We start from the raw sequence: 27933 nt of genomic DNA, 5'->3' as shown, positions 1-27933 counted from the left end.
CACTATGTACATATTCCCATTCAATTTCTGAATTTATGAAACCAGTCTGCTGGCCTTGAATTCACTAACAGTAGTTCTTGTTGTAGTTATTTTCTTACTGAGATTGGCATGCAACATCCTCCAACACTTTGCTACGAGTTCTTTCTTAAATTCTATAGTGTATCTTTTTTTTTTATAGAAGGGCTGGCACTTGAACATTCATTGGCCCCATGATGGGTTATTTAGCAGTTGCACTCAAATAAAAAAAAACACAAAAACAACTACAAAGCAGAAGGGGTCACGAGAGAACAAGTGATGCTTTGCTTGAGCACTCAGTACAGGGCATAGTCACATGGTGGACCCTGGAAGGAGCATTTCTGAGTGTACAAAATCCAAGGATGTGTACAAGACCTGAGACAAAATTTAGTCAGAAAAAGTCTACAAAAACCGAATCATGTGAAAACCAGGCCATACGAAAACAGGGATTCCACTGTATATAGTTGGTTAAGAGGTGGGTCTGTTGTTATCAGCTCTGCTTGAGTCTTTTCTGGACTTTACCATGATTTTTATGGCATTGTCCATTCTTCTGGAAATAAGTTTCTATAGGGAGAGGTGATTGCAGAATTTTATTATGTATGACTTTGCAATGGATGCTACATGTTTTTTTCATTCGTTTTCTATTCCAAAATAGATTCCATCTTATCCAGAGCTGAGCTACTACATGTGAAAAAAGAATACTGTAGTGAATATTTTGCAGTCCTTATTGTACTGTTTGTAGGTTTAAATTTATCTTTTTTTGTAGCAGTAGGGGCAATTTTTTGCAATGTAATTTGCTTGAATTTACTGTACATACAGTTTCCTGTATCTTTCTTATTGTTTCGTCATCATCTTATTGGTTGCACGACTTGCATTATTAAGACTGCAAAATTCATTCAATTTATGAGTAGCTAAATGAGGAGTCCATCTCTTTTATAATTTTTTGTGTTTAGATCACATCTCATCCTTTATTTTTCAGTCTTGGCAAAAAAATCCTAGTATTTCACATGCATTGTTCTCTCATTTTTCTCTTATTCATTGATCTTGTTTTCATATGTATTGTTCTCCCATTTTTCTCTTAATTCATTGATATTCTTGTCACTAATTTATTTGAATGAATATTCATGAGCCCCAAAAGGAGCAGCATGCACTAATTCATTGCAACAAGATCTTTTGTGGTCAAATATTAAATTGTAAAAGTTAAAATTCTTTACTAACATAGGATCTTGAAAACTGTTTAGTACATCAGGAAGACTACACATTATAGGATCTTGAAAACTGTTTCACATATCAGGAAGATCACACATTATAATTGCATTTAGCTTACTTTAAATCTTATACGTAGATCCCAGACTTCCCTTATAAAAACTTAGAGAGACGAGAAACATAAGCTCATCCTGTTGCATAGATTAGGTCTGACATAGTGGGAACAAAGGAATGGAAGGTGGGCAACTCAGGATAAGATTGATAGGAATAAGGAAGAGCTGATTTTTGTTGCTTTAATTTTTTTCATGTACTGGAACTGGAGTGTCTTGTTGGTATGTGTAGTTGCACAAATGGCTAAAGAAAATTCATGGGTTAGTGATAATTCAAACCAATGTACAGTCTAATTTTTCTGGTAATATGTAGTAATTTTCCCTCCCCCTTTATCTTACAAAGACTGGATGATTAGTAACAAGTGATTGTAATAAAGTACTATATATTTTAATCATTAGTATAACAACCATCAAATACATTTTGTAAATGCCTTTTTAAATTTAGGTACATTTTCTTTCATATTCTGACGTTATAAAAAATAATTTATAATATGAAAATATTTGAATACCTTTTCAATAACAAAAAATTACCATAAATGAAAAGTTACTGAAGGTAAAACCTATTTATGAGCAAAGATGGAAGAATTAACACCTGAATCTAGGGTAGTATATAGAAATCATTTAACATAATAGGTTTCATTAAAAATATTCCTATACTACAAAAAGACCATAATAACTTGGAATAGATGGAACCCAAACACTGCAAAGATAGCCAAATGAATGACCAAAAGTATCATAAAAATTTCACAAATGCAGCGAATATTGTCCTATATACATATAATTAAATATGCAGACATTTGCCAAGTCCCAAGCATAAATAAACTTCATAAAATGATAGTGGAAATAGTAAATACATAAAAAATAGTGAAAGTACAGTAAATACATCAGACATCTTTCCCTAATACCATAAGCTCTACGAAATGCCGTTCACTTGTAACCTAAACATAGTATTAGGTATTGTACACATAAAATAACTAGTTATATATAGAATGTCTACAGTACATACTACATATATATAGAATGTTTACAGTACTCTACTATTAATCCATCTTTTACACACCCATAGAATCCCAACAAAAATCATGTATATATCAGAATATGCACACTGAAAATCATCTGCACTGTGGGTGTGTGTTTGCGAGTGAAAGTGTGACCACGCCACATAATGCCAGTTGTTCAGTGCAGTGAATTTTCAGGTCCTTGTACATTGCTACAATACAAGTGACCTTACTCTCTTCATGTAAAATAAAGTATGTATGCCATTAAAAGACCCATCACCTTTATATAGAATGTAGTACAGTGTTATGATTTGCAAGACATCAATGCTATGAAAATATAACTAAAAATGCTTAATGGTTTTTTTAAAGAATGTACTCTCTTATTATATGCCAGTTTTTCTTAAAGTGTGGTCCACACACCCCCAGGGGTCCATGGAATGTTCCAAGGGGTCCTCGGGATAATGTGAGGAGGAAGCGTTGCTGTTAAGTTCACTAAAGTTTGTGTGCAAAATTGCAAAATTAATAATGTTGTTAAAGTTATTTTAAGTAAAAGATGAACATTTATGTTGAAGATAAGCCATTAATAAATAATTCAGTAGCAATTTTAGTACTGAAAACACTTTTAAAACCCAAGAGGGAAATTATCATAATAAGGGGTCCGCTACACAAGAAAGTTTAAGAAACACTGCTCTATTCATATCTTACTCTATAGCACAATAAAATAATAACAACCTAAACAAGTAGAGTACTCTGCCCAAGGGATTTGCAAAACACTGTAACCTAAAACTATACTAAAAAAAATTGAAAAAAAAATGCAATAAAATATACAAGGCAATCTCCTGTTGTTTATTTTAAGCATACATTCAGTAATAGTGCTCAGTTCACTTAAGAATCATTTTAATGTCAGTGAGCCAGGTATAAACTTGTTGGCAATTTGAAATTTTTACAGTATGTATTACATTTGAATTTTTTTTCTCTCTCTCCATTTTATTTCCAAGTTTAAGTTTTTTAAGCCCCTTTATGCATTACAGTACTTTAAATGAGAGAGGTACTAAAATTTTCACAATGACTTGTTTAATATTTTCACAAATTTTATGTGCACAATTAAAAATGTTTCTAAATTTGTCCAACATATCCTGATTTAAGTTCCTTGAACATTTTCATTCCAAAATATTCCAAATGCCAAGTTAATAGTACTCTTACTGTACTGAACATAAGAAAATAATTATGGCAGCAAATTAATTTGTGCAAGTAATATATACGTACACACATAATGGTTTTTCCACAAACATACTATTTCTTGAAGAAATGTAGTTTTATTTATAATGTTTATTATTTTCTACAAAAGCACCCAAATATTTCAAAACATTGGTGACTGATAAAAGTAATTTTGAATGACCCAACCTTGTGTGTTCTCTGAACGCACTAAAATAATATACCTTGTACAAATTAACACCACAGGAGTGCAGTTGAAAAAATTTACCTTGCATAAACACACCACCAGAAGTGCAGTTAAAAATAATATACCTTGCCAAAAACACACCACCAAAGGGGTAGTTAAAAACAACACCTTACACAAACACAAAACCACCAGAAATGCAATCAAAAATTACATTTGTTTCACCATACCAAGTTCAGATATACAAATGACCACTAAACTCCCCTTTAAAACTTGACACATACCTGTCAAGGGAAATTATATGCAGTGGTACCTTGACCTACAAGTTTAATTCGTTCTGTGGCCGAGCTTGTAGCCCAATCTGCTCACACATCAAATCAATTTTCCCTTAATCCTTTCCAACCCTCAAAATGCCACCCCATGTTTTATGTTTCAAGTTATTAAATAAGGAAAATACATTTCTAAATAACAAATACTATATAAAAATATAATAGAAAGAGTATGTAATATATAATAAGGTTTTATACAGTGTACAGGTAGTGTTCAAGTTATGATAATTCATCTTACGATAATCCAATTTTACGATGGGGTTGGTAATTAATAATGATATGATAATATTTTGAAAGTATTTTTAAATTTTGCTCGCAACAGGTGCAGGCATCTTCTAATTGATGAAAGTATTGTTGTAACATTGTAGTCGTTGCATAAATGTATACAGCCACGAACAGCCAAATGAGAAACAACTTTTTTTCCAAGTACAACCAAATTGGGTAACAACAACATCTGTTTGGCTTGTATTTCAACCATTGTACAATAGTAAACAATTACAGTGGACCCCCTGTATTCGCGTTCTCCGGATTCATGGATTCGCAGGTTTCTTTCTGGAATGTTTCCCCACATTACTTGCAGAAAATTCCCCTATTTGTGGTATTTTTCTATGAGAAATATCCCCCATTTTTTTTTTTCATAAAATGCACTTTTGGGATAGAACTTAAAAAAACCAGGTATTAAAATTTTAAGTGGGTTTTTCTTGAGTTTTAACTAACAAAATAAGAGATTTTAAGCATTTTTATCAGGGTTCCTACTATTCACGGGTTGTAACTATTCTCAGGGAGGTCTGGAATGCATCCCGTGTGAATACAGGGGGACCACTGTACCATAGTTATGTTATAAATGACGTTATATAGAATAGGACTGAGATATTTTTATGTAATATCTTTATTTGCTATAGATCATAGATCAACAAGGAAAATACTGTTATATTTAAACCAAGTTGTAGCTGAAGCTGAGAAGACTGTTGAAGCTGCTAATGACTATTATTGTGCATCGGCAACAAGGATAAAACTCCGGTAAACTTATGCCATCAAACACAACCATAGAAAAAATTAAGGGAAAATCATTTTAATCAAAACTACTTGGCTTAAAAGAGCACGTTATTGTTTTCATGCTGATAAAAAATAGATAACGTAAGCTCATATTACAATGGAATAAAGTGAAAATAGCAAATGGAATCACATAATTTTTTTACTTAATAAACAGCCCGCAAATGCAATCCGTTAACAAAAAATTTAGTTCACAATCACAACGAGATGTGTTATTCATATTTCGATTAAAAACATGTAGCAGAATGAAACATGACCTTGTCTCATATAAGTCAATTCCTTTATGCTGACTAGAAGCAAGAAAATTCTCACAGAATTGAGTTAAATAAGGTGAAAGAAACTTTTATTCACCATTAGCTGATTTCCAAACCAAAACATTGACTGCTATGTTAGTATTTTATAATACAATAATATGAGAATACATACTATATTGCTGGATACAGTGAAGTAATATACAACTTTTTAAAAGATTCATGGAAAAGATGCATATTTACTTTTTCTTCTTTTGCTTATCTTAATTTTTGTCACTACACCATCTATGTAGCAGGGGCATCTCGAGCTCATACTACCTCTGTTTTTTTGCTCATGTAACAAAGCAAAAAATCGACTGAGTGACGACTCGTACCTTGGAAAACTCTTACATTAATTCATTCACAGGTCAAGGTACCACTGTACATATTATGTTGTTACTGAAAAAAAAAGGGAGAGCCTTGCTGAAATGGGCAGTGAGCATTAGTAAAAGTTGAAATGATGAATATTGCCTTGCTGTAGCGATTTCACCTTCAGTGAACATCACCCTGTATAAGTAAAAGTAACCTAGGAGTCTACAGTTACATCAACTTCTATGGTACCTAAAAATATCCTATTATTTGAAATTACAGAATGCTAAAGAACATCACTTAATACAATATTGTACATGAAAAATGCTTTTGCTGTATATCTTTATTCATTAGCATTGATCCTATACCCATTCTCTTAATGTTTGCTAGACAATCCTGTCACACTTTTTTTACTTTGTTACTATCATTCAAAGTATACTAGTTCCAAATGACAAAAGTATTGTTTATCGGCAAAATTATTAAAAAGGAGGCTATACAGCATTATAATTTACTTATTTTTCTATGAGATCTAGCAGTGTATTAATAATATTACCAATGCTACAAAGCAATGACTTGAGTGTTTAAATGGCCCATCAACCTGAATATAAATTAAAATTAATTATTCTATATTAAATTCTCAATGAAAGCAGAAATGATAATGGTTAAAGTTGAAAGGAAATAGTAAATCCAGAACTTTTCCAAAAAAACACAACTTTGGAGATTATCTTCAACTAAAAAACACATTAGGAATTTAATCCCGCCTATGCTTATTTAATAAAATACACTTAGATAACATATGCCAAACTTCCCCTCATACCTTAGCTAAGAGATATGTATATTCAAACTACACAGAGGTTCACTATTGCAGTATCATATTTTCATATTTCTGTCATCCAAACAGCTAAACAAATTTATCAAAACACTGGTAATTATCTCAAACACATAATCAATTACATCCTGTTGTTACCTGAACTATAGCAGCCAAACTTTAATCAGTACGTATATCACCATAAATGTCATAGGAATATGCTACCTCTTCTACACTGGCTGTAAGAGGGGTGGGATAGTCTTTCCAGTTTGTCCACGTATAACCCCAATATTTGGGATTAGCAGCAGGATCAAAAGGTTTGTTTCCTGGTGGAATGGCAGTTGCATTATATTGCGCCAGTAATATTTTTGCAATGCTCACAACATCAGGATGAAGGGCTGCAATATCATTGTATTCACATGGATCACTTGGAATGTGGAAGAGACAGGGAGATTCCTTGGATTCGCACGACTTTGTTACATTGAGGGGAACTGGATCACAATGAACCTGCAAAAGTACAAAATCAAGGTGAAAATTAAATACAGTGATCATGAACCAAGAAAGATTAAGTGAAAAACCCCAGACTACAGTACACAGCTGGTGTTGACTCATTGGTGTAAAAATGTGAGTATAATGACATGTGAGAAAGGGTTCTCATCCTAGAATAGAAACTCCAACATTTTTTTAACATTCAATTTGCTTTTTAGTATAACTAGAATGCAACACATGGCTAAGTGCCATTGTTAACATCAGGGCTACAGTAAAAACATGTTTGTAATCTGTACGAATATGTAATGTACAGGGTGTCCATAAAGTCATTCCCTGATTAATAAAATTGATAACTTTAAAATTATTGTGAATAGGACTGTAAGATTTTCACATTCAGTTGAGCAATTACTAGTTTCTTTTGCTTGCCTACAAATGCCACTGTGATGACTATCTGCCAGCTGAGTGAAGAAAAGCAGAAATGGTGTTTTTGCCGGAGAAATTCCAGTTTGTGTTATGTTACCACAAAACAAAATCACCTGTTGCAGTTCAACACAAGTTCAGAAATGAGTATTAATGAGATCCACCAGTTGTTAAAAGCATTGAAGACTGGTATAAAAAGTTCACAGAGACTGGAAGTGTTGAAGACCGTAAGAGAAGCGGTAGACCCAGTGAGAGTGATGCATCCGTTGGGAGATGGCCCAACAGAATGGCCACCACATTCACAGACATTACCCTTCTTGATTTTTTCTTATGGGGTTATGTCAAGGATAAAGTGTACAGTGCACTAGTACCTAATGTTGAGACCTTAAAAGTGAGGATAACAGCAGCTCCAATAACGGTAACTATGAAGATGTTGGAGAATACCTGGTGCGAAATAGAATTTCGTTTAAACCTACTCCGGGCAACAAAGAGGGCACATGTTGAAATTTATTAGTAATGTAAAAAATTCTTGTCATTGTTATTGAAATTGAAGAAAAAACTTCTACCTAACATGGTTTGTGTGTAATAAAGGTCTGATATCCGAGAAAGACTTTATGGATACCCTATATATTCACAATGTCATGTATTTTCAATGTTATTAATTAAATCATATAAAACACTTAAAACTATAATAAGCTTTTTAATATACATCACTCTATTGGATGATTACTCAAACTAGGCAATGATACATTTTTCAAAGTAAAAACAAAATTTACAGTTCAGAGATTCTAACTGCTGGCTCTAGTAACTACAGTACAAATTCAGATATGGAGACCCCACTTATCAGCAAAATTGGTTAATGGTGATTCCCTTTTAGAATGCTTGGCTAACGACATCATTGACCAGATTTTCACCACAGTAAGCGATTTTCACTGCCAGTAAGTGGTTTATCAGAGTATGTAGGCAGTTTATTGGCATCGGTATGTGATTTTCGATGCTGGTGAGCAGTTTATTGGTGTGAGTAAGCAGTTTTTTTTAGCATCAGTAAGCAATTAATACCATAATTTGGATGTTCTGGTTAACAATGATTTTCGGTTATCGTTGCTTGCCAGGAATGGAACCCTTGTCGTTAACCGGGGACTGTCTGTAAAACACTGGTCAAAGACATGCATATATTACTTGGTTTGAAACTTATGTCATCTTTGATAGAACATGTACTGCTGTAAACTTCAGAAAATTTATTCCTATATTATTATAAAACTAAAATATAAATAAAATTCTCACTTGACAACAACAAAAACTGAAAAGTAATTCAAGTATTCTACCAAAATATGATACTGGCACTACGTATTTCTACAATTTAAAAAATTAAAAGGTAAAGATGTGATTACCTCCCACTTTTCCGTTATATGTAAGTATTGAAAAAAAGGAAAAAATTACTTATAAATTCTACAAAATATTATTTTTAAATGTTAAAATCATAAACATAACAGATATATCCTGCATGGCATTCCAATGCTGATATTTAGCTGCATACATTGTATGTATGTGCTTGCACATATTTTTCCTGTAGTATACATATATATAAGTGTACGAAGCTTGTCTGTATTTTCTTGACTTTGGACAGTCTATAATTGCAACTTAAAACAAGTTCACCTATATGATGCGATGTGACAAACAATTAAAATGTAATCAATAGCCACAGCAAGGAGGAAGTACTAATTGTTATAAAAACCAGTTTTTTTAAGTTTTGTCTTAAACAGCATAATTTAAAGATACAAATTCATATCTTCACAGAGCCAGTTACCTAAATACCCTTGAGTTGGATATCAGTGATTTTATAAAACCTAGCACTGCTGCAACCAAAAGGTTGAAGAATACCCCCTGAAGTGAAGCATAACCCCCAATCCCTCACTTGCCTATATCAGTTTCAAGTTCTGATCTCCAACCGACAAGCCATGAATCCAATTTTAAAGTACACGTCACTGCCTTATTGTAACTGAATATATTTTTATGTGAGAAGGTGATTAGAATATCATTAAGGTAGCCTTGGTGAATGGCAGGTCAACAATAAGCCAGTCCTTAAATCTCTGATTTCTTCTTTGTTGGCAGCTGAGACTACCTTACTTCTTGTGATGGCCTTCTAAACCAATGACAACTCAAATCCAGCCCAAGGTGTTACTCAAGATAATTTCAACATGTCCTGATGATTAAAGGGCCTCCAATAAATGGATCTCACCCAAAACCAAGTCAGACTGAGTTATTTTGAAAGTTATGGAGTTCCTAGATATGAAGACTGCATCCTATCTGGGGTAATAGGTGTGTGTAATCTCCTGCATAAGGAAGCTCTCCCTCTTAGGAAGAACTGCTTCATAAGCTGAAGCCCCACTGAACAGCTTGGTGACAAAGGGAAATCTTCTTCATTAAAGCCATGCCCTTTAGGGAATTAGTTAAGAATGGATGAAGTAGTTTCATTTACTTAGAATTTTAAGATTCTAAATTAGCCCAAGTCACTGAAATCCAAAATGTTTGATTCCTCTGCTTCATCTCTTGGTCCAGATCCATAGGGTCAAACACTGAGTTCTGACTTGGTTTTGATCCCTTTACCTAGGATTTGTTGCATTCAACAGGTGGTGGTTGTTGCTAGATCTCCAAATATCTGGAGGCATGGAATTACTCTGTTCCTGAAGGAACAGATATGACAAATTTTTAAATCAATTTGTATTTTTCATAGCTAACAAACCTTTGCTGACACCTGCTCATGACCTTATTGAGTTAGTCAGTTATTTTGATGTTGAGTGGTTCAGGTCCTCTGACAATTAGTAGCTCTGGTCTTACAATGAAGATAGACTCTACTTCTTGGATAATAGGTGTCTAGAGTCCTCCAACCAAGAATGACTTGGTTCCTTTAGAGATAAGCAGTTCAATTTTATGTTCCATAATCAAAGAATGGCTATGGCACTTTGAAAATGAGCAGTTCAAACTCTTAAGAGTAGCTACTCAATTCACTGAGCAGCTCAGATTGTTAGGAAGTGAGTGGCACAATGATAGTAAAGGTGAGTGGGTTTATTCTACTGCTCTGAGTATATCAGACATTCTTTCAATAATTATACTCTGTTTTTTTCTATTTGTCCATCCGCCTGTGGTGTTTTTGCATGGTAACACTGCGACCCGGGCTTGAGATAGTTACATTCAGCTTACATTCAACAATTATAATAATATCCTATTTCGAATATTAACGGTGTAATTTGCATACAGTAAATTATTAAAACACTTTTCAGTTGCAAATGAACACCCAGATATCCTTTTATTTACCTAAAACTTACACATAGCGTAACTATCTAAAGCCCAGGACGCAGTGATACCATCCGCAAACACCACAGGCGGGTGGACAGATGAAAAAAAAAAAACAGAGTATAGTGAACATCTTTGATTAGCTGGAACTAAGTGGGTCAAATAGTTCATTCAGTAACAACTGAGCAAAGAAGACTAATAAATCAGTAAACTGGTCGACATTTCGAATGGAATGGAATATAAAATTTAGGCCAAAGGCCAAGCACCAGGACCTATGAGATCATTCAGCAATAAAAAGGAAACCAAGAGTAAAACAGTTTTAAAGGTATAACAAGCGGAAAACCTTACAGTTGCACAATGAAATCATTGTTAGGAGAGGGTTGAAAGTACGTAGATGGAAGAAAGAGGCTTAAACAGAGGTACAGTAAAAAGGAATGAAATAGGCTGCAAAGAACCAAGTAATCCCTACAGTGCACTGCATGAGATGCAATGACTTCACTGCCATCTAAGAGGGTGGATGACACTTGGTGATCAGCTTAAAAATTGGAAAAGTGTGCAGCTTTGGTCAACTAGTAACTTAAGCAAAGAAATTCAAACCAAAGAGTGAGGCAAGTCGTGGCAGTACAGAGGCTATGGTACAGATCAAGTTTAGGGACAACATCAACAGTAATGTCATATTTTATGTGTGTACATACAGTATAGACAGTGTGTGCATAAACAAATTTTCATCAAGTTATTTAGCCAAGAACTAGCAATAAAACTTACTTCAGCACTTTCCCTCAAGGATTTGATATTTGCATATGCATCAGGGATTATTTTCTTCACAGCATGAGCTACTGATGAATTCAGTACTTGAGCCAATATCACATCTAGCTGAGTTTCTGGAGCGGTTTCATTACGTCCACTAGGACCAAACCAAGAGTCCCAAAATGATCCATAAGCCTGAGGCCCTGGAGAAAATGTAAATAAATTTACAAATAAATCCCTGGTGTTATGATAAACAATATTACTTAAATGCCATACATGTAACTTATACAAAAACAAAAAATTACTGACCTTGAATCGAACCAATTTCACTTTACAAAATAGCTAAAAATTTTGTCGTCTTCTTAAAATAAATACACTTGAACACTAATGAAGTGGAGTTATGTAATGATACCTATAGACAAAAGTCATTTGTACAAGGACCAATACATAGTCAATTATAAAAAAAAAAAATTGTAAGCAAAGGGAAAAGTAATTAGTTCATGAAAAAACAAATCTTACCAGTAGTAGTCATATTTGATGTAAGGTGTAAAGAACAAATAAATTACAGAAATATTTAATCAAAGTTATTTCCAATAATAACCATAGATTACTTACTGAACATTAGCTTCCAATCTCCAATTCTGACTGCGCCACTATCATGCATTGGATCAATGTTTACCAAGAACTCTTTACGAGGAGAAGAAGTTTCTAGAGACAGTGATTTCCACTGGTCAACACCATCTATAGCCCCTAAACTGGATACATCCCCACCTGTAAGAAAAAATACATAAATATATATAGTATATACCAACATAGGTTAACATACAAAAATCCTTACAGTGAATAGAATCTTTTAGCCGCTCGAATAATTAAAGGAATTTAATTTTTTTCTAATAAAAGCCATTAGCAAAATCTTGCAAACATTTATTAAAAGTTTTATAAATTTTGTTCACCTATGTACCAGCTCGTGGGAGACTAGTAAAAATATATCTCAATTTTCTCTGTTTTGTATACTGTAAAACCAGTTACCCATGTTTCATTGGAGGTAAAATCATCAAATGACAAAGACCAGGATTTTTTCCTCTGGATCATGGCAGTGCAGAAAGACAGTTACTATAAGATTCTAATGTGAATGGTCTCCTGGATTATAACAAAGATTAAGGATGGATGTACAGGCGAGTTGCCATGGGAGGTACCACTGTAACTATAACTTTAAGAGAAAAGATAAGGAAATAAACTCAGAATTGATGAAAATACTTTCTTCAGAGACTGGGCAGTACACAAAGGGACAGGGTACCATATTTTACAGGTGGTTTTCTAATGGAGGATGGAAGGACAGGTGGTGGGCCAATTTTAGATGGAGGGATGATAGATTCTCTCTTGAAAAGATTATGAAATGAATGTTCCATACTGCATTTAGAAATACCACTTATAACCATAACATCAAGCAAAAAAAAGGGAAAAAATTGATTCATTCATATCAATGAACAGCATAAGAACTTAGTCGCAATTACTGAAAAAGGGCTAATGTGCACACGAGAAAAAGCATTAACATCTAAATACAATAAAAATCTGACAAATACCCTACAACAATAAATTATGTAAATGAGCAGGATTCCTTAATCAGAGTTGAAATGATAATTGATACCTATAAAACTACTATAAAATATGTCTGCCATGCACAGAGCAAATCTGACCAACCATCTATAGGTGGTCAGTTCCATCAGTGTTTCTCATATGGCTTACAGTATGGATTATAAAGGGTATTTGGCAGCATCCCTGTGGCCCCTAGCCGCAACCACTCTTTAGCCCTTGACTTTACCTTCATTCCCACTTCATCTTCCCATTTGCTGTCGAACCTCCAATCACCTCTAATTGCAACTATTGGGTTCTCTCCCAGTTTCATCTTTAGCTCTTTGTAATTCGGCTCATTTATTTTCTGGATCTCTTATTTTGTTGATCCGTTACTCCCACTCCCTTTTTCATGGTCTTGAGCACTGAATGGCTAATATGCCCCAGTGTTTGGATTGATAGCCCCAATAATGATTCAAAACTGTTAAAGAAAACCAGTTTCCATTTCTTATCTTTTTTATTTTTATTTGTTTGGTCTCTTCTTTCATTTCCTTCATTTTGGAAATTCTTTTTTTATTTTGCTATGCAGGCAGCCTCCAGTGTTCCTAGGGGCTTAATGGTAACTGAAAATAGTCACTAACCGAAATTTAAAGGTTTATGGGTGCCCTAGACTTGTTAACGATGCCTTAGACAGCGTCACAGCCAGAGTTTTGCCCTAATATGTAATAACTTAATATGAAAATGTGGAATTTCATTTGCCTAATCATACTATGGTCTGCATGGTAGTTCTACAAATTTTTAATGTCTGATTTGATAAATTTACTGGTAAATCTTGGACTAGAATGAGAGAGAGAGAGGTCACCTTTTTCAGAATACAGTGGTTCCCCCTGTATTCGCAGGGGATGTGTACTAGACCCCCAGCGAATAGTTGGAACCCCTATAAAAATACTGAAAACGGCCTATTTTGGTAGGTAAGACTCAAGAAGAAACCCACTACAAATGTATATACCTGGTTTTTTAAGTTTCATCACAAAAATTGCATTATATGATGATATTGATAAAAAACAGTAATTTCTGGATATTTTTCATAGAAAAATACTGCAAATAGGCAAATTTCTGCAAATAATGGGTAGATATGGTCCAGAGAGAAATCAGCAAATCCATGAGTTTGTGAATCCGGAGAAAGCAAATACAGAGGGCCCACTGTACTAACATTTCCTCCATCTATTTATCACATCTCCTGGTTAAATAAGTTAAAAAAGCAAAAGAGAATGATAAAAGTATAGTTATTAATGTTATAATCATTGCTTGAAAACTACAGCCATGAACAACTGAACGAAAACAGTTCTTTTGCTACAGCAACCAAAACGAATCTGATAATAACAATGCTTTACTTGCATTTCAGACATCGTATGATAGTAAAATATTACCATAGTTATGTTATAAATGACATTAATTTGTTATGTTATAAATGACATTAATTAAGTAGAACAGGACTTAAATATTTTTGCATTTTACCTTTATGTATTTGCTATAGAGAAAATATTGGCAAGGAAATATAGTACATACTGCTCTATTGCCAAGGAAATATAGTATGTACTGCTAAATTTAAGCAGTAGTTGTAGCTGAATCTGAGAAAAAAAATATTCATACTGCTAATGACCAAATTATCGTGCATCAGCAACATGGATGAGACTTGACCACAAATAATAGTGAAGAAAAAAGCATCTTAATAAAAATTACAAATTTTCTGAGACAATTTGTATTTTTCATAGCTATAAGTATATCTTAGTTTAACCAGACCACTGAGCTGATTAACAGCTCACCTAGGGCTGGCCCAAAGGATTAGATATTTTTACGTGGCTAGGAACCAATTGGTCACCTAGCAACGGTACCTACAGCTTATTGTGGGATCCGAACCACATTATATCGAGAAACGAATTTCTATCACCAGAATTAATTCCTCTGGGTCATAGCTATAAACCTTAGGTCTTAACAATAGGATAATTTTCTAGCGCCTAGCTGGATCCAGTTAAATTGCAGATGAAAAGCAAGAAATCTTGCGAGATCCATCTGGCAACGTGTGCGTTGCCAGATCTCACAGGTTGGGTGAAAAGTGGTCAAGGACCATGCACCCATGCTTACAGCATTCAGTCTTCCCAACCTAGGATGTCTTTAGGAAGACAGAGGGGTGGCTAGAGGTGGGCAGTACAATGTTAAGACCTCAGGTTTGTAGCCATGAAAAATACAAATTGTCTTAGAAAATTTGTCATTTGTTCATACGCGAACAAACCTTTGGTCTTAACAATGTAGTGAATCGAAAGTGAGACTCAAAAGTTATCTGAATTTTTTATTTTGTTAATTAATATTCTGTTTAAAAATTTGGTTTTGTTGTATACTTGATGTGTGTCAGTATTTCATTCCACTGCTAACTGTCAACTGGTTCTTCCCCACTGGTGTAGAAGCGTGCCATTCAGGTGAACTTCCTATTCAAGAGCTATAAACTTGAAACTTGGACACCGAATAATTTGTCTAAATTGATATGACATTAACCTGAGTCAATTAATTTTAAATGTTCTGGATGAAGGTTTTTGGGAAAGTAATGTTTGTATAAATATTATGCACCAGTGTTCCTTTTCGTTGATTATTGAAACTTCCTGAGTATTGTTTTCTTTGTTTAATAAAGAGCTATTTTTATACAGAAGGATTTCACTTATATAATAATACTCACCTTGATTTAAAATAAGCCCTTGTTTGTTTTTGTTTTTTTGTTTAGAGAAAATAAATTACTTTTCCACCCTGGTTTTCATGGCATAACACACAGTATCAGACTATATTTTACCAAAACTACCGTTTACGATCATACTGAAAATTCTAGGGGACTCTTGGGCCAGTTTAATCCATATTGTGTTGCTCCACCAGTGACGATTGTCGCTTCTTTGAGTCAGAGGGAAGCTGTGGAATCAGCGCCGCTGGTGACGTCACGCCCAGGAGACACGCAGCCATGTAACAAAGATGAGGATGTCTTCTTTCCACAAGCTTCACTGTCAACTTCACGAACACGTACCTGCAATGGAGAAACACAACCTTGCGGGACAGATGGTGAAGCACCCCTCTCACTTGCACGAACAAGAAGTGCATGGGGGGGACACGGTTGTGAGAGGCAGGAGGCGATGCGCTCCCTCCGCTCACAGAAGATATTTTTACTTGGCTAGGAACCAATTGGTCACCTAGCAACGGGACCTACAGCTTATTGTGGGATCCGAACCACATTATATCGAGAAACGAATTTCTATCACCAGAATTAATTCCTTCTTAATATAATGTGGTTCGGATCCCACAAAGTCCTTGATCCTCCAACGTCTGACACGATGACGAGGCAGTGATGGAGAAGAAGCAGGAGGAGATAAATTCCCTTCTCTGCGAGATCTCTTAGCAGCATGGGTGGAGTAGAGACCTTATATTTACGAACCATCCTCTTCGTAATGAAGGCAGAAAACCTCTCTTCTAAAACAGAGTCCAGCCTCTTGAAGACCGCTTGAAACAATGCCTCAGATGCCTCAGCGAGAGAGGACGATGACGTCATAGCAGGAAGAGATGACGTCATAGACTGAGAGGGCGCTGGGAGTGACGTCACGACATCTCTATGACCAGTGCTAGGCGATGGTCTCACTGGCGGAGCAATAAGGCGCGACCTAGAGACTGTTGGCAAGGCTCTGCAAGATGGCAGCACGTGAGAGCCAATGTAGAGGAGTCCAGGGAGAGCAATGGGGGCTGGAGGAGAGGGTACGAGCTGCCAAGAAATGCGACAACAGCCCATCCAAGGAAGGTGAACCTAGTAACCGAAGTGATGCCCAAACCGTCGCCATCTTGGATGACTCCAAACCTGAAACAATGGAATTAGATGGGGTAGCCTCCTCCTTCTCAGGAAGAAAAATGATATTGTTATAATACAATAAAGTTTCATACATACTTACCTGGCAGATATATACATAGCTAAGACTCCGTCGTCCCCGACAGAAATTCAAATTTCGCGGCACACGCTGCAGGTAGGTCAGGTGATCTACCGTCCTGCCCTGGGTGGCAGGATTAGGAACCATTCCCGTTTTCTATTCATATTTTTTCTCTTCCACCTGTCTCCGCGGGGAGGCTGGGTGGGCCATTAATTGTATATATCTGCCAGGTAAGTATGTATGAAACTTTATTGTATTATAACAATATCATTTTCATACAATCAACTTACCTGTCAGATATATACATAGCTGATTGACACCCTCTGGTGGAGGGTAAGAGACAGCTAACATGGAATAGACAGGTAAACAACATATGTTGTAGGTATAAATAAACCTTGGTTCCTACTGATAGGTGGTAGACTTCGTGGCTGTTGCCCAGTAGTCTGCATCACCTCAAGACTTTAGCGAGATATGTGATCTATGGCTAAGAGATCTTGTGGGTCTGCCGATGGGATATGAACCGCTTACTCGGCAGAGCCTGAAAGGACTTTGTCAATGGGTACTGGACCACTTCTATGACAATACACCTTATGAAGGAGCGCAACACCGATCCCGATCACCTGATCCTAACACGAGGGTTCGCGCTCAAATTGGAAAGAGTTATCCACACACTCCTTTCAAAAACCCCAATAATTTCACTAAGTTAAAAAACTTTAACTCAAAGTTAAGGATCAGTGTCGGCTCCTTATCCCAGTAACGTATCCGCAGAAACGTATAAACCAAAAGAGAAGGATCTCTCGTAGGTTAACTTGACATCCTTTGTGTAATGAGAAGTCAACACAGAGTTGCCTCTACCGTACAACACAGCTAATATGTCTTATATGACATGTTGTTATGTAAAGAACAAGAATTTGCAAAAGCGCGCACTTCCTGCGCTTTTAATTCTCAGCTGTTTGAAGGAATCAAGTCACTTATGAAGTGCTTAGGAGATCTCCATGTTTCAAAGAAGACCAGGGCTTTCTTGAAATGGATCTCTCCCGACTGAAGCCTGAAGCCTGGCAGGAACCTCGCGCCTGGCTGGTGCTTCGCTCTTGGTTGGCACCTAGCGCTTGTCTGGTACCTTTCGCTTGACTGGCGCCTCGCATCTGGTTGACGCCTCGCGTCTTGGCTGGAGATTCGCGCCTAGAGCCTGGCTTGCGCCTGGCTGGCGTCTCGCGCCAGGTTGGCGCTTTGTGCCTGCCTGGCGCCTCGCGCCTGGCTGGCGTCTCGCGCCAGGTTGGCGCTTTGTGCCTGCCTGGCGCCTTGCGCCTGCCTGGAGCTTCGCAGCCTTTTGGCTGGCGTCTCGCGCCCGGTTGGAGATGGCGCCGTTGCGCCTGCCTGGAGGCTTTCGCCGCTGGCTGGTACCTCGCGCCTGCTGGTCGCCTCGCTCCTGCCTGGCGCCTCGCGCCTGGGTGGCTCCTCACCACTTGCCGGAGCTTCGAGCTTGGTAGAGTCTCGAGGATGTCTGGCAATGTCCACATCGGACACTCTTATCTGTCCTATATGTTCGCATCTAGCGCATCTGTGTCAGGTTGTAGGCCCGGTCTTTCTCCTCATCAGACAATGACAGTGTTCTTGGGGCTGTCTGCAGGTTTCTTCTTCCTTACTGACTGTGTCAGAAGGTCTTGAGTCGCCTTCTCAGTTAATGAACGAGAAATGTCCTTCACTACTGAGAAGGGAACAAAAAGTCAGACAAAGGCGAGTACAGAAGCGCTGCCCTCTGAGCGTGGGAGACCGCTTTGGTTAAAAAGACACTATATACTGTCCTCTTTTTAAGAAGACCTGCTCCAAACAAAGAGGAGATCTCAACCGAGCCATCCTGAACCGCTTTGTCTATACAAGACAAAATACACAGAAGGACTTCTGGTTCGAGTCCTTCAGAATCATGGGCTTTCTTGGACATCACCCCAAGGGACCAATCTAAGAAGTTGAAAACTTCCAATACATGAAAGAGTCCCTTGAGGAGATGGTCCAGTTCTGAAATGCCCCAAGTTATACGGGCAGAGTTCAAACCTTGTCTACGTGAAGCGTCAACTAAGGTCGAAAAGTCCGCTTCTGACGTAGACGGAAGAGAAATACCCATATTCTCTCCCGTCTGATATCAAATGCCTCTTTTACCAGCTAGTCTCGCTGGAGGCATGCAGAAGACCGTTCTAACTAACTCCTTCTTCAACTTCATCCAAGAGTCTAAAGACTGAAGAGCCCTCTTCATCGAAATGGCGGGCTTCATTCTAAGAAAAAAAACGAAGATTTCTTCGTCTTTGCACTCGAGAAAAGAGAGCGCGGAGAAGGAGGAGAGGCAGGAGTCAAGTCGTCTCCATACTCCTCTAGAAGCAAGGCTGTCAAAACATTATAGTTCGACAGTCCTTCTCTTCCTTGATACTCCTCCTCCGAGTTTACTTCTAACTCGGGGTCTAGATGAGTCTCCGCTGCTAATTCAGTACGTCTTTCCTCTGGAGGAGACAAACTCCTAATAGGAGAGGGGCTAAGGGAATGATATTCCTTCCTCTTCCCCGCTTTAATAGTCCTGGAAGGCGCCAACAGCCCAGGCTTCTCTCCATAAATGGATGACGCTTCCCGCTTGGATGACGCTTCTAGTCAGCCAAGCGTCCTGGCTGACGCCTCCCGTTTGTGTGGCTGCTGACGTCTGGATGACGCCTCGCGCCTGGAAGACGCTTCGCTCTCAAAAGGCGTCCTAACTGGCGCCAAAATTTTGGTTGGAGCCTCGCGTCTAAAAGCAGCTTTAAATGACTATTCATGTCTTGACGACGTCTCACGTCTCTCTGGCGTTACGTGTCTTCCGTAAGATTCTCCCGATCTCGCTCTCGAAACCGAAGCCTCTGCGATATGTTTGGAAGCTTCACGTCTGCATGACGCCTCTCGCTTCGCAGGGGAGAGAGGACGAGACTTCTTGATTGGAAGCGCAACGTCCTTCCTACGAGGCGCTAACACTCCCACCAAAGAGGCCAGTTGCTCTTGTACTGGCAAGATAATCTTCCTTGAAGCTTTTCCCACGTCATCTTCAATCGGGGGAGAAGTAGGAAAAGGAAGCAGTCTATAGGAAGCCTGTTCGTCTTCTACCTTACTGAGAGATCATCTTATGAAGAAGACTTTCCGCAGGTTCTCACAACTCTTTCCAATAAATGTTAAACATGTTAACAGTTATTATCGTCGATCGAGAAGGATCTCTTTGTTAACGCGAATAGGAGCGAAAAAAGAGATTCTCGATGCTCTATGCGATATGAGAGTGTCATGGAAATGGCCTAAGTGATTAAATGGGTAACGAAATCAGGAACGAATCTTGCCGTTACCGAGCTTGGTGTCCGAGAGGCTACTGGACTCTTAGGTTAATAACTCGCTAAAACGAGAAAATCTTGGATGGTGCTCTTGGCTCACTGCGCCAGGCTGGCGCTTCTGGAGCATTGCGCCAGGTTGGTACTTCTGGTGCGTTGCGCCAGACTGGCGCTTTCTTCTAATTCTTTTTATGTTATGTGCCAGAACACCTGTGCCTTTATGGTACCCGACATCCTTTCACATGTTAATACCGTTCTTAGTAGGAAAAAACTTTATATACGTAGTATAGTCCATTCAGGGAAACAAGTTCTGCCCCAAAGAGAATGTTTCCCATCCGACTCATCCATCTTCTTCTGAGCAGGTACTCTAATAAGCTATGCTTTCGTAAGCCTGAGAGCATTACATAATATAATGTTCTGCTGCGATAGAATCCTTTAATAATGTTACCTACGGTAAACAGCATTGAAAGGTTGTACTATCTCTCTTATTGAAAGCTTCTTAGCAAAAGGCATACAATATTTTTTTATTTATGTAGCTTAACTATCCCCTCAATCCGAGGTTAAGACCGCGATTGTAGGGGAGAGATACGGAAAGTTATTCCATCCCGCAGGAGAGAGAGATACGCCCGACCGCTCATGACTGACACCTACATGGTACTGACAGTAACTGGCGTAGGCGTACTGCGTTGGTCTCAGGCTCTCAGCGAAAGCAGTCCCCGCTTACTCTTCCAGAGTTGCCAGCTACTCCAATTAATAAAGGAATTTTATAAAATTATTATCGAACTTCAGGAAGTTCTTATTAAAGCCTATTTAAGCAAAACAAGACTTCGATAAATCTAGAAGCTAAGTAGGTGTAGTCTTAACAATCCCTTTAAGCGTAGTCCTTCCTAGGAAAGACGTAGAAGGATACTGGTAATTGAGTTGCACAGAAAAGAAGTAACTACGGTATGTGTTTATGATTTGACCGTATCGTATTCTCATACAGCAGAAACTCTACTACCTTCTACTATCTTCGTTCTTTTCGTTAATAGAACGATAGAAAGAGTATATATATATATATCCTTAAGGAACGAAGTTAATCAAGGAACTCTTTAAATCTTCGTGATTTCTTCATAAATCGCGGAAGAGACAGAATTCCTGTTCATCACTAGGGTTTACGGAAGGAAGTAGATATTTTCTATCCGCCATCATACCCAAACATCGATGAGATCTTATTAAGAAAAACTCCCAAAGCTCTCCGCCTCCTCAAAACGAGGAAGAGCATGGATGAAGGAGAGAGTCCGCATTGAGAGGAAACTGCTAACAAAGTAGTCTTCTGAATAATGAAAAGGGGCTTCTCTTAGTATCAGAATCCTTCTGACAAAAGCAACGGCCGCCTGTGCGACATCTTGCACATTTGCCAGGGGAAAGTTGCTCAAGTTAAAAATTCAAAGAGGAGTCTCGCGACTGACCTCTCTCTCTAATGAAGATTTTTGAAATCTTCTGACGCCTGGCGTCTGGATCCTTGCGCCTAGCGCCTGGCGTCTGGATAGTTCCGCGCGCCTGGAATGTTCCGCACGCTAGAAAGGAGACTCGCTCCTGGAACGTTCCGCTTGCGTAGAAGGTCCCGTGCGCCCTAATAGATCCGAGCGCCTCTAGTCTTGTTATACGAGCCTCTTGCCAGAAAACGTTCAATGGAAGCATCCTTCTGATTGCCATTCTACTATAAGGCTCCTTAGTTAAGCCGTCTGTTTTCTCTTTGAAGGCGCCTTGCGCCAAGAAAAAGTTCTGGAACGCGGCTCGCACTCAGTTGCTGGAACGCGGCTCGCTTTATCTGTATGAACGAGGCTCGCGCTAGTCTGTTGGAACGCGGCTCGCGCTAGTCTGTTGGAACGCGGCTCGCTGCTGGCTGTTGGAACGTGGCTCGCGCTAGCTTGCTGGCTGGCTCTCAGCCTCTCGCTCAGTGAGTCAGTGTTCTCTTATTCAGAGAACGAGCCAGATCGTCCGAACTTCTAACATGTACATTCTTCGTCTTTTCGGATGTAAGATGAAGAAACGGAAGAACAGACGCACTTTTTAAAGGCTGCCTTTGCAATGGCTATCCCTGGCAGTCTGGGACGTTTTACAGATCCTGCCGAGGGAACGCCCGATCGTGGGATTCTCCATAACCTCCGTAGGCTTTCGACTTTCTTCTCCTCTAGGCTTGTGAGTTTGGAAGAGGTCTAGGCCTGAGAGCGAGACAGAGCCGATCGAACGCACCCTCTACTAATTAGGACGCCGTTTCCAATGGCTAAACTTGGCAGTCTGGGACGTTCTATCTCAGATTCCTTTGCCGATGGGGACGCCTGATCGGTGGGGATTCTCCATAACCTCCGTAAGGCTTTCGACTTTCCTTCTCCTCTGGGTATGTGAGCTTGGAAGAGGTCTAGGCCTGGGAGCGAAACAGAGCCGAACAGAACGCACCCTCCACTGCACTAACAGTAAAATCACTTCTTACCTTTCAATAGCTCGTATTTTGAGCTACATTCCTTTGTCTTCAAATTGCAATATGAATTTGAAGATTCTGTGAAGTAAGAAGGAGATGAGGATCCACACTACTAGTAATGTTAATGCTCTAACTGCTCGTTAGTACGAGAGCTATATAAACTTCTAAAGGAAGCGTAACTATTCTTTACTTACATCCTCAAGAAGGAAGTTAGCTCAATCAATTCTAACATTTACTACACGTTATTATGAATAAATATGTTATTGTTATAATACAATTAAGTTTGTTCATACTTACCTGGCAGATATATATATAGCTGTATTTTCTGAAGTCCGACAGAATTTAAAAATTCGCGGCACACGCAGTGGGCGGCCAGGTGTGTAGTACCCATTCCCGCCGTGGGAGGCGGATATCAAGGAACTATTCCCATTTTCTATTCATATTTTATAGTGGGCCACTGTCTCCTGAGGGGAGGTGGGTGGGCACTTTAATTATATATATCTGCCAGGTAAGTATGAACAAACTTAATTGTATTATAACAATAACATTTTGTTCATGAAACTTACCTGACAGATATATATATAGCTGAATCCCACCTTCGGATGGTGGGAAGAGACAGAATAGGATTTTTTGGGAAACTAAATTAAGTAGATGATATACATCTTGGTTCCTCACCTGTTAGCATAGCCGACTTCGTGATTACTGTCACCAAAGTCTGCTTCTGCGTTACTAGAGTTGCCAGCGAGGTAGATACCTGTAATGCTGGTGCGCTCTAGATGATCCGTCAACGGGGGCGTGACCACAATGTGACTAGACCATATGACCATACTTCTGAGGGCACCGAAGCTAAAACCACCACCTGACCTAACCTATCAAAGTTAGTTCCATAACTTCTAGGCTAATGAAAAGGAACGCTCCTCAAGCGACCAACCCTTCAAAGTTAAAAGCACACCTATCCCTTTTCTATAGGATAGGATTCGTGTTGCTTCCTGCCCCCAATAATATATCTACGGAAATGTATGGTCCTAGCGACTTACAGATCTCAAATGTCGTCTTCACATCCCGTCGGGAGTGTGAAGCGAACACAGAGTTGCTTCGCTAAAGCGTGGCACTCAGGATGTTACTGAGTGTCATGCTCTGTTGAAATGCTCCGAGGCCGCGCCCTCACCTCTTGAGCATTCATATTAAGAAAAAATCTCAAATCTTTATGCAAACATAATGAATGAGACCTCTTAAAAGAACTCCTTGGCTATAATGCCAGGGTTTTCTTGGACATGAACCAGTCTGGTCTTTTGTACGGAACACCGCAGATTGTCGGAGTGTGAAGCGAACACAGAGTTGCTTCGCTAAAGCATGGCACTCAGGATGTTTACTGAGTGTCATGTTCTGTTTGAAATGCTTCCGAGGCCGCGCCCTCACTTCTTGAGCATTCATATTAAGAAAAAATCTCAAATCTTTATGCCAACATAATGAATGAGACCTCTTAAAAGAACTCCTTGGCTATAATGCCAGGGTGTTCTTGGACATGAACCAGTCTGGTCTTTTTTTACGGAGCACCGCAGATTGTCCGTTGACCTTGACTTTCTATAGTTTTATCAAGATAAAACTTGAGAGACCCTACAGGGCACAGGACTCTAATGCCCTTGCCCAATAATTTGTGCCATACCCTTGGTCTCCAAGCCTTCGGGTCAAGGGTTAGACAGGTTTTCGTTCTTATCAAGAACGGAAGGCTTAGAGGACAGACCGCATTATGTCCTTTAAAGCCAAAACCTCTGATGATGGCTAAAACCTCACTAACCCTCTTTGCCGTGGCTAGAGCGGTTAGAATATTAGCCTTTCTGGTCACGTGTATTAAGTTCGCAGAAAGGATAGGTTCGAAATGCTTTTGGCATCAGAAACTCAGACTACGTCTAAGTTCCATGCCGGAACCTTTGATCCAGAGAATTTCAAGATCTCCACAGACCTCAAAGATCGTGAAGCTTTGTTGTTTGACAGAACCGAATCTCTGAGCCTAGAGGCCGTCAACAACATATTTGCATATTCTACAATAGTTAGGACTTCTAGCTTATCTCATACTTCAGACGGAAAGATAGAACCATAAGGAAATTCACAGAGGTCGAGTTGGAGGAATATTCATTTCCCTTCACTTACTCCAGAAACGGCCTCCTCCGATTGAACACTGAAAATAGGCAGCACTGCTTTGCCTTGGCCAAGAGACTGCCATCTCTTGAAGATCTTATCGCTATGTACCGTTGAAGACGAAGGTAGATATTGAATGCAACCTACGTCTTCACAGACGAATCGAGAGAAGGATTCTCAAGATTCTGAACCTGTGCTTACAAATGACTGAAAACGCTAACTGCTATTTCATTGCTGTCCGGTGAGAAGTCGTAGTTGCAATGAAAGCGGGGCGTTTCTTCAGTAATGAAAACACAGGGGAAAGCGCCTGAAGGACTGCTTCTCATGGGCTGAACATTTGGAAGTAGAGCTGTCAGGTCGGAGAGTAGGCGATGTCTTTATGACATATCTGTTAATTCGGAATGAACAATTGTACACCTACGAATATGAGATATTTTAAAGACAAACTCAGATGTCTGCAAAATCATTCGCATTATCAGTGCGATGCAGCGGGAGACTTGTACAGACTTCTGTTACCGTGCGGTAAACAGTAAAATGAATAAGTCTAAGAGATATCTCTGTTGAAAATTCTCGCAATATCGAAGGCGATGGAATCTATCGTCACAGCAGTAGATGGTCCTTCATAATTGCGAGAATCCCCTTTAATCAGAGACCTAAGTCCAAGATTGTTGGGCAGAGATACGGTTCGGTAGTCAATCAAAGCAGGGGAGAGAGAGAGACATAAACAACCGTGCATCTCGGAGGCCCAGCTGATACTGAGCGGCTATCAGGCACAGGCATTTCAATACGCAGTAGCAGAGCCTGAGCTCCCGCTGACTCGTCATCCTGAGTTGCCAGGTAATCCATATTCCACAAAGGAATGCGTTCGGCTAGAACCACGAGCATAAAAGATATGCTCGAGCAATTTATATTTAGGCGAAACGAATTTCGGTAAATATAAAAGTTGAAATGGTGTTGTCGTGACAAAACCATAAGTATATAAAATTGAAACAAACTCCTGGGAGGTTGCAGGCAACCCCGAGTTGCAGTTCAATTAGAATACTTCTCGTCTAAGTCGCAATCCGTAGAAAAACTAGGATATGCGCCTACCCCTCGGACAATTCAACTGCTTAGTAGAATCATGTCGCGAGGTTAATATACGTAGTATATTTATAGGATTCTGAACAACTATCTCATCCTAAATTCTTTCCTTCAAGAAAACAAAATAAGGATTGGAGATCGACCACCTTCGATCTCTATCAAAGAGAGTGAAGGAGAAGTCTTCCTCGAAGGAAAGCTTCAATGGTGAACAGAATACTAACTGCCTGAGTTGCCAGCTACTCCCTTTACGAAGGAATAGGTATGATATTATCGAGCAAAAGGAAACTCTCAAGCAGGCGTATTTAAACGAAACAGAATTCGCTAAATACAGAAGCTGAGTTGGTGTTGTCGTAACAATACCTGAAGAGTTGTTCTTACTCCGAAAACTCTTGGAAGGTGGAAGGGAGTGCCAAATAAATACATTAGAACAACAGTTCTTTCGGCTTCTATCCGCGGAGGTAAATACGATATGCGTAAATGACTTGACCCATGCGTTAGCAAAATGACGCAAAGATAAACTACATAAGTATTGTAGTAATTTGAACATCAAATTCTCTACTACATCTTTCCTCGACGAGGAAGAGAGAAAGAAAGGGAAACCGACTGTCCACGTTCTAATGAATGAGACTTTTTAAAAGAACTCCTTGACTCTTTGCCAAGACTCTTTGCCAAGAAAAGGGAGTAATATTCGAATAGAGATCATCAAGAGAACCGAGGATCGAAAAGGACCGTTCAATGTTCTTATGATATTGGACATAAGACTTCTGGATCTAGTCTACAAGTCTTTTTCTTACTCCCCGGATGAGCCTCTGAAAATGAATGAGAGCTCTTCCGAAATTTGTTAATGAGTTTATCCGCTTAAACGATAAAACGTTAAAATCTATGTCAATGAGAACTACCCATTTATGAGGGGTCCCCCACTTAAATGACAATGGGGAAAACGTCCTGACTTGACAAAACTATCAGCACTTTGCTAATAGGGGAAAAACCCTTTAACATGGCCGAAAGTCACCCAGGAATCCGAGTATATAATCTTCCCGATTCTCAAAGAAATCGATGAAGAGGAAAGAGGGATCGAAGAAAAAATTCGGGTATGTCTCTCCGCTAACTCCGAATCCTTTTTTAAAAATTTCTGTAAAGAAATGTCCTCAACAGCAAATAAGACGCCTTCAACAAGTCTTTTCTCTCGCAAAGCGTCCTGCCGAGCTTCCACCGAAGCGTCCTGGCGAATGTCCACAAAAGCGTCCTCATAAGCGTCCTGCTGAGCGTCCTCAAAAGCGTCCTGCTGAGCGTCCTCAAAAGCGTCCTGCCGAGCGTCCTCAAAAGCGTCCTGCTTAGCGTCCTGGAAAGCGTCCTGCTGAGCGTCCTCAAAAAACGTCCTGCTTAGCTACGAGCGTGTCTGAGCAGAGAACACCACCAAGTCTTCTGAACGACGTTCCAGAGAGGACTCGTTGAGCGCCGCCCTTAATGCATGCAAGGCCCGCCAAGAGGCGTCCTGGCGAGCGACCTTGCCAACATCTCATGTTATGACGAACCGCGTTTTGCGTATGACGTTGAATATTTTTAAGGGACGTCCTCATGCGAGTCTCCATGGAGAGCCGCACGCTGCTCCTGAAGAGTGTGAACACTAAAGGAAGACGTATGGCTTTCGTCTTCCGCAAGGTGCTTGCCGAGCGTCCTGGAGAATGTCTCTACTTATAGGACGTCGAGCACCTCCAAAAGCTTCCTCACGTCTAAATTGCCCTTCTTATGCAGACCAGAGACATAAGTTGTTTGACTGTGCAAAGCAGCTTGCCGGCCGTCAAACTTATCAGCTTGCTTTTTCGAAGTAAAGCGAACGTTACATAACGTATACGGAGCGCCATGAGGAGAGGAGACGAATACTGAGTTGCTCCTCCAAAAGGTGGAATCAAGAATGTCCTTGAT

At 39.1% G+C, this 27933-nt stretch overlaps 1 protein-coding gene across 9 annotated transcripts in view; it reads right to left on the bottom strand.

Annotated features, from left to right (window-relative positions):
* Window positions 1-1697: 1697 nt before the first annotated feature.
* The window catches only part of LOC135220698 (arylsulfatase B-like), a 160173-nt gene continuing 133937 nt past the window's right edge, over window positions 1698-27933 (bottom strand). For all 9 annotated transcript variants that reach the window (XM_064258101.1, XM_064258099.1, XM_064258100.1 and 6 more), the window contains exons 9-11: window positions 12083-12238; window positions 11486-11670; window positions 1698-7024 (exon numbers count right to left, since the gene is read on the bottom strand). In XM_064258101.1, coding sequence (XP_064114171.1) covers window positions 6698-7024; window positions 11486-11670; window positions 12083-12238 — 668 coding nt within the window. In that variant the 3' untranslated portion in view covers window positions 1698-6697. The remainder of the gene's footprint in view (window positions 7025-11485; window positions 11671-12082; window positions 12239-27933) is intronic.

Source organism: Macrobrachium nipponense, chromosome 2 (assembly GCF_015104395.2).
Source record: "Macrobrachium nipponense isolate FS-2020 chromosome 2, ASM1510439v2, whole genome shotgun sequence".
Classification (NCBI taxonomy): Eukaryota; Metazoa; Arthropoda; class Malacostraca; order Decapoda; family Palaemonidae; genus Macrobrachium; species Macrobrachium nipponense.
This window is presented reverse-complemented; position numbering and strand designations above follow the sequence as displayed.